This window comes from Eubalaena glacialis, chromosome 7, assembly GCF_028564815.1.
Source record: "Eubalaena glacialis isolate mEubGla1 chromosome 7, mEubGla1.1.hap2.+ XY, whole genome shotgun sequence".
NCBI lineage: Eukaryota > Metazoa > Chordata > Mammalia > Artiodactyla > Balaenidae > Eubalaena > Eubalaena glacialis.
This window is the reverse complement of record NC_083722.1, coordinates 4111954-4123093: the sequence shown is the minus strand read 5'-3', so window position 1 is coordinate 4123093 and position 11140 is coordinate 4111954. Positions and strand designations below refer to the sequence as shown.

At 45.3% G+C, this 11140-nt stretch overlaps 1 protein-coding gene across 1 annotated transcript in view; it reads right to left on the bottom strand.

Annotated features, from left to right (window-relative positions):
* Window positions 1-8954: 8954 nt before the first annotated feature.
* Window positions 8955-11140, bottom strand: part of FARS2 (phenylalanyl-tRNA synthetase 2, mitochondrial) — a 453696-nt gene continuing 451510 nt past the window's right edge. Inside the window, exon 8 of the mRNA XM_061194789.1 lies at window positions 8955-8996. Coding sequence (XP_061050772.1) covers window positions 8963-8996 — 34 coding nt within the window. The 3' untranslated portion in view covers window positions 8955-8962. The remainder of the gene's footprint in view (window positions 8997-11140) is intronic.

The window sequence follows — 11140 nt, the reverse complement described above, 5'->3', positions numbered from 1 at the left end:
CGGGTAATCCTAACCAGCGAAGCTCACCCGTTACGGAGGCACGATTGATGGTCTGATGGCCCACACAGTTGAACCCACTTCCAGCTCCCTTCTCTGCAGAGTTTGGGCCGATATCAAACTGAGGGTCGTGAGTCGCCCCATCAGCATAAACAATCACGTGGGGTCCAAGGGGCTCCCCGTGAATCACAAAGACGCTCCTATCAGGCAGGGAGGTCACCTCCCAGGAGCCAGAGACAAGGGTCAGCTCTCCTTGTGGGAGGACAAATTCCTTACCACCCAGGTTCCAAGGAGAGCAAGGAGACACCCCCGGTAGCTTTGCCTGGGAAGTCTGCTGGGGGCAGAGGGGTCTAAGCAGCAGTGTCCAAAAGTCTGAGGGGAAAATGATTATGTCCCCAAGGGGCAAGTCAGGGGATTGTCTATTTACGCTCTTCAGCCTAAGTCCGTCCTGGACGGCACAGGTTCCCGGAACAAGATTCCAGGGCCACGATCTCTTCTTTCCTCTTCTGTTCACTCACGGGCCTCACTTATCCACGGCTCAAGGTCTTCTCCAACCTCACGTTCTTTGTGAAGTGTGACCGTTTTAAAAAATGGCTTCCACACATATGGAACTTCCCGGTATTTCTCAAAGTTGACGTGGGTGTGGGAAAATGGGATACAGCTGCTGATGTGAGAGGCCCTTGAGGCAAGCGTTTTGGAAGTTAAATTGGCACTATGTATCAAAAGCCCTAAAAATGTATCCCTGATTCTGAGAATTTGTTCTAAAGATGTAAGTGGTGTATGACCAGCATGGTTTATTTTTATGGATGGGGGATCATCGCAGCATCATCTGTAATAGTCAAGAAAAATTAGATACAGCCAGGAGCCCAGCAACAGAGGCTGTCAGACGTCCCATGACCCGTCCAGAGGCAGAGTGCTATTCCTTCATTCAACAAATGCTTATCGAGTACCTACTCTGGGCCAGGCACTGCCCGGAGGTGAGAGAAACACAGAAAACCTGGCTTGTGGAGCCTGCATGTATATATGGGGGACAAGGGAAGGCAACAAACACAATACACTTTTCATAAAAGTACAGTATGTGGCGTGTTGGAGGGTGGTATTGGGCTGTGGGGAAAATGGAGCAGGGCAGGCAGTTGGAGAATATGGTGAGGAGGGGGTTGGGGAGGAGCTAGAAAACATAGTAAAGAGGGGAGTCAGGACAGGTCTCGTTGAGAAGAGGATGTTCGATGGGGGTGGGGGAGAGAATGTTCTAGAATGTTCTAGAAAGAAGCAAGTGCAAATCAAGGGCCCTAAGGCTGCAGCACGTTCAAGGAATAGCAAGGAAGGCACTGCACTGAAGTAGAGTGAGCGAGAGGGAAAGGGGGGGCTGTGAGTCTGACCACAGTGAGACCCTTGCTGTTTCCTCTGTGGAGGGGGCGCTGTGGAAGGCTTGGGACAGACGAACAACGTGAACCCTGGTTCTCAAACGACCACTCTGTGCTGAGTGTTAGGGGCAGACTTAAGGAACAAGTTCAGAAAGTGGCGGTCTGTGAGGAAACTATGGCAATATTCCACACGTGAGGTGAGAGTGCCTCGGACCCGGGTTGAAGCAGCGGCAGAACTCCGGATCAACTGCGGAGGTGGAGCCAGCAGGATTTGCCACCATATTGGATCCAGGGTTTAAAAGGACAGAAATCAAGAAGAGTCAATCTTTCCGAACCACGTACAGGAGAAAACGCAATGGCGTGAGAAAACTTTCAGAATACACTTTTAAGCGAAAAGGCGTGCTGTAAATCAGTGGGTTCAAAATGATTCCATTCTTGGAAAGGAAAAGACATACGTGTGCACACAGATGTGAAAAGGCTTGAAGGATGTCAGCCGAGCTGTGAGCAGTAGTTACCTCTCGAGAGGGATTAGCAATTGTTTTTATTTTTCCTTTCGCCTATTTTTAATTTCTACTTCCCCCGATACGAGTATGCATAGCTTTTTAACCAGGAAAAATAAAGCAAGTCATTTAAATTTGATGTTCCTTCCCATCCTCAGTACAGAAACCTCCGCCAGGTCACTTCGTGGCTTTCTCTGTTTTCCTGATGGTAATTAGAGCTACTAAAGACGTTATAGCTCCAAAGAGAGAAGACAGTAAAGATGGAGAAATCTTTGCTGTATTTCCCACAAGCAATCTCAGGCAGAAGGGGGTCTGTGCCTCATGAACTCAGAGGAAACAGATGCCTGGGAAAGCTTTAGTGGCAAAATATAGTATAGTAACATCTCAGCTTTCAATTCATGACAAATTGTTTAACACAGATGAAGTGCCCAGAATGGTATCAAGAATGACTGGGTACACCTATTGGTTCTACCTTGCTGTTGAGGGTCTGTCTCTTGTGCTGCCAGAAGAAGCAGCACGGGGAGGTGGGGAGAATGAGGAACTACAATTGTGTAGCTCAGACTTCGGGCGTCACAGGTGAGTGGAGAAAGATGGAAGGATTTGCTGGGATATTCAGGGGCTGCTGCCTGGAGGTTGCAGAAGCTGACATCGATCCTAAAGAAAGAGAAGGGAAGGATGAAGGTAGGCGCAGAGGAGGGGAGAAAGTTCCAGATTAAATAAAGGGTTTGTTCTCTTCACAGCTCTTCAGTAAATGAGGACAGCCTCTCTGGAGAAACCCCCTTAGGAACATTCAAGTCCCCTCCTCATATGAAGCCCTATTACTTCCGGTGCATGAGGGCTGTTCACCCAGGGTCTCCTTGTCTATGGAAACGGTCCTGTCTCCCTAAACCAAAACCTTAATAGAGTCAGGATTATTTAACTAATCCTTTCCTTCTTTTAAATGAACAGTGAAAATGGAAACCTTTAAATGATGTGCTGGAGGATATTTATGTGTTTAAGAAATCAGTTTCTTCGGCATAATTTTAACCAGCCTCACAGTTAATGACTAAATAAACGGCTCCCACTTTTGCTTTTGGTAAATATTTCTCTCTCCATCATCACTTATTCTCTTATGGGAGCCATAGACTGCACCATAAACTCAGCACAGAGAATTGGTTTAAGTTTCTTTGATGCCATATTTAGTAGAAACTTCCGATCACATCCATTAGGGGAGATAATGGATTTCTTTCCTTTTCTAGAAAGCCTGTACTTCTATGACAGTCACAAAATGAGCGTTTTCTCCTCTCTGGACCTGGGCCTACCCCAGTTCTCAAATTGTGCAGATTTAGAAATCGGCCCGAGGATAATTCTCTCCCATCCTGTAAATGTCCAACCTCTGTCACCGCCTTCACTGGAAAAGCTGGTCCAGGACGGGAGGACCTGGCCCCTCCCCCAAGCCTGCGTGGGCGCAGCCGACTGTAAACTGAGTCAGCGACCAGTGACCCGGCCGGCGGGACGCGAGCTCGCAGGGCATCGAGTTCGGTAGCTGCTTCTCCCTCCGTAGCAACGCATCATCTGCCACCACGGCAGATGTGACCCACGGAGGACCATGCTGTGCCCGCGTGTCCTGGAGGATGTGCTCCTGGAGGGCAGGTGCCGTGACTCGTCACCAAGGTCAAGATTCCGTGGTGGGAAGGTGACGACATCCCCCCCCTCCCACCCCCACGCATTTCTCTAGTCCCCTTCCCTCCTCTGGATTTTTTCTAAAGCACCTGTCACCATCTAACCTACCAAACGTGTGTTACTGTGTCTTGCTCAATGACTGTCTCCCCCCCTGCAGTGAGAGCTCTGGGGCAGAGGCTTTGCACTGTCTTATACTACTTCAGTGAGCGGCCCTCAGTAAATACGTAGTGAAGAATAATTAAAGCGTCCCCCGGCGTCGAGGAGAGCCCCTGGAACACAACAGGTACTCGAGAAATCATTTCTGAATGCATGAGGGGTCTGTGGGTTTACATGTGTCACGTCATTTAATTCTACACGACAGGCATTATTATTCCCATTTGACAGACAAGGAAACTGAGACACGACAGGTTCAGCAGCTTCCTCGGGGTCCTGTGAGCAGTGAATGGCGGAGAGAAGATGCAAACTCAGCTCTATCTAGAGCCAAACCTCTTGTAATTATGCTAAACTAAACAGGATTGTTTACTGTGGAAACAGACCATTGAGAATGCATAGATTTATTGATATAAACGTGCACGTTTTAATTACAGCTTGTAAACAAGAGTAGCTTGGAGACAAAAATCTAATATCTGGCCCAGGTTCTCTTTTGCAGTTACCTGTTTATCCTTGCATTGCTTTTCTGATTGCATCTGCATCATCAAAATATATTTTAAAATATTTATTGTGCATCTATTTTGTGTCGGGCACTGTTCTATGTGTAGGACACATCAGTGAACAAAAAAAAAATCCTGTCTTCATGAAGGTTATTGCCTTTCAGGGGAGAGAGATAATAAGTTATGAACATGAGAAAAAAGTATATAGCCTGTTAGAAAGCAGTAATTATGGAGAGGAAAAGAAAGCTGAGCAGGGTAAGGGGGCAAGAGTGCCAGGAAGAGTGTATGGAGAAGTGTAGGGACCACGCCTAGATGTGCAAGAGTGAGCCAGGCAGGGGGAAGGGCCAGGACAAAGGCTTGAAGTGTGCCTGGCACATCCAAGGAGGGAGTAGGCCAGTGTGGCTGCACCGGGGTGGTCCAGGGGACACAGCAGTGAGAGATGGGACCGGAGGCAACAGGGCTAAATGCTGCAGGGAAGGACTCTGCTTTTATCCGGGGACAGATGGGAAGCCACTGGAGGGTTTAGAAGAGCTGTGACACCATAAACTTTTGTCTCAAAAGGATCCTCTGTGGCTGTGTTGAAAGTAGACTCCAGGGGACAGAGGTTGGAACAGGAAGGTCAGGTCGGAGGCTGTGCATTAACCCAGACAAGAGCTGATGGTGGCTCCTGAAATAGACCAGGAGCGATTGAAGTGGAATAAGACATCCAAACTCTATTTTCCAACGTACCAATTATTTCTACCTTCAACCGTGCAGCCTCTGCGGCTGCTTCTCTGTCTCTCTTTTTGTTTAACTTTGATTGAAAAGTGCATAAATTCTCAGGGTACAGCTTGATAAATATTCACAAAACGAATACACCCCCCAAATGAGAATCTCGGAACCTCACCTGTGCCTAGGAGGCACCCCCTTTGCCTCCAAAGGTAACTAGCCTTGAACACCATAGATTAGGGTTTGTTTGTTTGTTTTAATTTATATGACTATAGAGGAATTATACGACTCTTTTGGTGTCTGGCTTTTTTTTTTTTTTTCAGTGACGTTTTAGTGTATAGCAATAGCTGGTTCATTTCATCAGATTTCCAGCTATTTTGTCCACCCTTTACTCTATTTCCTCTATTATTTATCACAGTTATTTAAAATCCAGATCTGATACACTCACGTATCTGTTAGCAGCAGGTCTTTTTCTATTGCCTATTTTTGCTCTTTGGGTCAGATGCCAGTATTGTGCATGAAAAACTGTGAAGGTTCTGAACGATGTCTCTTTTTCCTGAAAGGATTTATTTGTGCTTCTCACAAATAGAATGGGAGCACAGCACCTTAATCTAATCTGTGGTTGAGCTGATCAGGAACACGGTTTCAGCCTCAGAGGCCGGTCCACTTCTCACTCGCCCTTACCGCTGGGGTTCCACCTGCCAGCCTGGGGGTACTTCAAGGATCCCTTCTCATTGGCAGACCCTGAATCCAAAGTCCTGTCTTCCCAGTATTATGAGACTGTTGAAATCTCGTTTTGGCTTCTCAACCTCAGAGCTGCCGCTTTCTGCTGGTCTTCTCAGCTTTACTGCTGCAAATAAATTGGCAAATACCTCAAGAGAAAAGCAACAGAGAACTCCGGGCTCATCTCTCTGTGGTTCTGAGGGTCTGAGGATCCACCCTGCGGTCCTTTCCTCTGTCCTGGGATGTACAATTACAATGTATAGACTTAGCAGCTGGCAGAAACCCAACCAAGAAGACAGCAAGGAACAAGTGGAAACCCCAGAAAGTGCCCCCCCTCCCCCAGATAAGATCGCAAATCCAGATGGAACGGCTGAGAATGGTGCTATTCTCAGGAATCTAATGAACACGGGGGTGGAGGTCACCATCCTATCCCCATTCAATGGATCTGTTATGGTTTCTGCAAAAATCAGGTGGATTTTCATGAATGATGGTAGATTAGCAAAAACTTATCCAAGTAGTAGCCCCAACCGTAGCTGCTGAATGAGATGTGGTATCTTGACCGGAACAGCCTAACACAGCCTTTGGTACTCGGGTTGTGGCTCTCCATCTGGAAAATGCCTGCCTTTCAAACCTCCTCAGGAGAGATAACCCAAAGCAGCTCTGTGTTGCGTCAGAAGGATAGAAGTGCGTGTTCACTGCCTTACCCAGTGAGGGGGTATGGGGTATGCTCGCTCTCCTGCACTCTGTCATCCTGACAATCCCTGGAATATCATGCTGCTCTACTGTATTGCTGGCATTATGCTAACCGGAATGGCAAAGAGGAAGTGGCAAGGGCTTCGGATGCTAGAGTAAAACACTCAAGCCGATTCTGCTTTGTGCACCACGGCTTTCTAGTATATGTGCTGCCGAAGCAAGCACTGCACCGGGGCTTTCTCAGAAAACCTTTGAGCCCTTCAGTCCACACACAACACAGCCCAGAAGTGCAGGGTGTTCCCACACCAGGGGCAGTCCTCACCAGCAGGGAGCGGATAAATACTTCCACCTCTCATCCCTCAGATGGGCAACACTGAGAAGCATCCTCTAGACTTCTCAGAGGTCCCAGCAGAATCAATCCCCACTGCTTACAGCAGCGATCTCAATAATACACATGGTTCTTCCTGTCTCACCCTCCCTGCCCTCACGCCCACCTCCTGCTTCACCTCTCAGTTAAAGAAACTGCTCCCAAGCCCTGTCTCAGCCTTTGCTTTTGGGGATTCCCAAACTAAAGCAATAGCTGCACCTGCCAAAAAGAAACTATGTATTGATATCTGACAGGAGCCAGAAAAGCAAGATTCCATCCAAAGTCAGATGAGAATAATTCAGAAGAGTAATTTGGGTGTGGGTATGTGAAAGGGGGCATGGGGAGCTATTTTATAACTTCAGACTTAGCAGGTCCAGTTCATTCCATAAGCCAGTATTAAATATAGGATTTTAGAGCTGACAATGTGAGCATAGAATATCAAAATCTAGAAAGGCATAGGAGACGTTTATCTTTCTCCTGTGCTTTGAGAACATATGTTCACATTGTCTGTGTGCACGTACACACACACACACACACACATACACACACACTGGACTATAAGAAAAAAAATCACTATAGCCACACAGGGGAACCTGGCTCTTTGGACCACACAAGTATTATCAAGGCATCACCCGTGGGAGAGAGCCCAGTTACGAGGCAAAGACTAGAGAGGAAAAAGCCTTTGCTGTGAATAAATAGCCTGATGAACCCAAACATACTCAGTGGCTGGAGAATCACAGGACAGAGTAAGTCCTTTTTCATCTACAGAGTGAAGGGGTTTGCATGTATTAACCACGTCTGCTGCTGGCCACACTTTCAAGAACCACACATGTGCCTTCTGTGACTTCAAGGTTTTGTGAAACGCAGGTTGAAAACCTGGGCCAACCCACCCCCTCTTCTAGAAATGTCTCCACTCCATCCATCTCTGGAAGAGAAGAACCCTCCAACTTTGCTAAAACATCCCAGACAAGGGGACTGGTGCAGATTCCCAGTAACAGTGTGGTGACGCTGGACCATTTTGACCCAAAGGGATGTTCCTTTCATGCTTTCTCACCGCGGCCGAACCCTCATTCTTCTTGCCCTGATCTCAGCGGAAACAGGAAGACATTGCCGTCATTTTACAATATCCTTTTACAGCCCCCAAGGTAGTTAATAGTTTTTATACTGGATTGGGCTGTGACTAATGAGAGTTAAAGGAGGCTGAGACTATACGTATCAAGCAATTCTTATCTGCAGTAAGTTGTTCACGAAATTTCCGTTTGCCTCCCTGAGAAGATATATAGAACTGAGCAACAGTAAGTTTTTCTTATGATTAAGGGTTAAAGTGTGTCCCCCTCCAAAAAATACACGTTGGAGTCTGAACCCCTAGTACCTCAGAGTGTGACTTTATTTGGACACAGGGCTGTAGGTAGTTAGGGAAGATGAGGTTATACTGGAGTAGACTACGTCCCACTCCAGGATTACTGGTGTCTTCATGTCCCACATGAAGCCAGAGACACACACAGGGAGAAGCCACGTGATGGTGGGGGCAGAGATGGAAGTTATACAGCTGCAAGCCCAGGGACACCCGAGAACGCTTACGGCCACCGGAAGCTGGAGGAAGCAAGGAAGGGTCCCCTCCAGCTTTCAGAAGGAGCACAGCCTGCTGGCACCTTGATTTTGGACTTCTGGCCTCCAGAATTGTGAGCCAATAAGTTTCTGTCTTTTAAGCCAGCTGGCGTGCGGTACTTTGTTATGGCGGCCCTAGGAAACGAATGCACTTATATTAATGATTTCTCTCTGATCAAGTCTCTAACATGTATTGATCAGGATAAAAGCGTGTCTCCACAATTCACCCCTTTCTTCTCTTCTTGAGAGACCTTGGAAGCTTATGAATTAAGAGGTTAACAAGAGAAACTTGTTCCTACTTAATAACCCATGTTTTTCCTTCTGAATTGCTGATGCATTCGCTTATGTGAAAGGCAGCTTGTCCTTTGCTGTCAGGTGAACTTGATAGAATAATAGAAAATTCTGAAAAATGCAATCATATCTTGTTGCTTCTCAAGGGAGTTTCTTGACTAGTTATTCTATTTAAAGAGACAACGAGATGACAGTGATTCTTTGGTCTTGTACAAAACGCTGACCAAGTTGAACAGCTCGGGTTCCAGGCAGCAAGTGCCATGTGGAGTTTTCCCTTCTCAGCATCCAGGGGATGGTGCTGTTGGGATTTGGGGGCCCACTGGAAGGTGAAAGAAATACCTAAGGGGTTACTACAGGATTGAACTATTAGGAAATCAGAGGTGGTAACCATTAGCTTGTTTATTGCTTACAGCATTCCTGCCCATCAGGAGACCTAAAAATGAGGAAGAATGTTGAAATTAGCTTCTCTTAATCAGAATATAATAAAGCTTGCACTGTCTTTGATATAACTGACTATTAAAGAGTCCCAGAAGGTTGATCTGCTCAAATATCGGCAATTCTGATGAAACAGCCCAATGAGGTTATTCAACTTGATTCAGCTGTCACTTAATTGAAAATTAGTATGTAAGACACAGGGCATGTGCTTGAACTCAGGTGGACAAAGGTTCAAGTTACTATCTTCTCTTAAAGCTCTGGTCTCCTCATCTGTAAACTGAGGATAATACGTTTCTATTTCACAAGATTGTTCTTAGATTATTTTCAACATCATCTCCTTGACTAATCAGAAGAGCTAACACTCAGTAAGCACTTATCTCCCGCCAGGTGCTCTTCCAAGGGCTAGGATCATTTAAGCCTCAATAAATATCTGAAGTGGGTACGATTATTAGCTTCAGGTTAGGGACGTGGGGACAGGCCCCAGAGTGAACTCCACTAACTTGCCAAGCATCACGTACTCTGGCTCCAGATGCCTCGTCTTTAAGGCTTAAAAACACTTGGCATTGTTCTCAGCGTTTCATATGAGTTGAGCCATGTGAAATTATAGACACTTGACAGTTTTTACATCTATAAATAACCATTTCATGTGGTTCTAGCTAATGAACATTGAATGTGGGTAAACAGTAGCTACAGTTGCTACTGCCAGTAACAATAGCAATAATAATGTTGATTTTATCTTTGAATCTTTTTGTTAATATAAGGAACGTGGATGGCATTAGAATATAAAGACCACTAGCTTGGCAATCAGGAACTGTGAAAGCTCTAGGTCTCAGTTTCCCCACTAGTAAAATAATGGGCTTGGTCTTTTCCAGCTCTGATAGTCAATGGCAGAGCTTTAACAACTATTCATGGAAAAGGACCAGTGTGGTTTTTTTTTTGTCCAACCCATATTCAACCAATAACTAGTTCTACTATGAATGACAAGAACATAATTCATGTCATACGTAAGGCAAGTTTCCCAATCACATGTTCAGATATCTTAGTAGGGTTAAGTTGATATACTCGTTTCTAAACATATATACTCAATTTCTGTATTTAACTTGCTGTAAACCAGTAATCAACCATCCATGGACTGTACTGAGTAACATTAGAAGTCTATAATGTATATAAATAAATTCTTAAAAGAGGAAAAAAAAAAAAAAGAGGTTATTTTCAGAAATAGTGATGCAAGTTTCAATTTTGGATGTATTTAATTATAATCTATAAATCAGTAGCACTTCTCCCAAAAAGATGTATCCAAAGTCCATCTGGGATTCCAAGAGGTACTGAACTCAAACAGTTCACTACCCCGACAGTCCGTAATAGATACACAATTCTCTGTAAGCATAGCAAGGCATTACTCTAAAATTAAAATCATCACTAAAGCTGGGTGACAGAATGCCTTTATGTGGGCCTCTACAGGCCCGGCTATGCCAGATTTAATTAAGGAGTTTTATTTGCAGCGATAAATTCTTATCCACGGTAAAATAAAAGTGATTCGATTTGTTCACACTCAATTTCCTTTAGGTGTACAACTAGTGGTTTAAGTCTATTGCAAAATAATTCAACCAAGAAATCAATTTTAGCACCTACAAAAAGCCCAACCAGGCTATAATTACAATCTTCCAAATGCTAATTGCATACATTTTCAGATAGGAAATATACATATGTATCGTGTATCATCTTACTGTTTACCACCAAAAATTATACTTGCATAAAACATGGGAAAATTATCTTCGTTATTTATGACCCTCAGAAGGCTAGGATGTTCCTTTTATAGCCCTTTCTGGATCCGTCCAGGTTAGTAAATTACTGTCTTCCTTGGCTGTCTATGTATCTTTTATTCTTCTTGAGCTGTTGGAAGCTAAAAAGGGTTGAGGAAGAGAACCCCATAGTAGGAGGCAGCGGGGACCAGAGATCATAGCAGGAACTGGGACCTCAGGGCAGAGCCTGGGTTTCTGGGGGGCTTCTGCTGCCTGGGTGGTCAGAGTGTTCACATCGAATAAGAGGACAGGCCACGAGCTGGGGGATGAGTGACCTAATGGAGGAACTCATGAAAATGAAGCTCATTTCCAAATAGGAGACTAAATACACGCTCCAGGG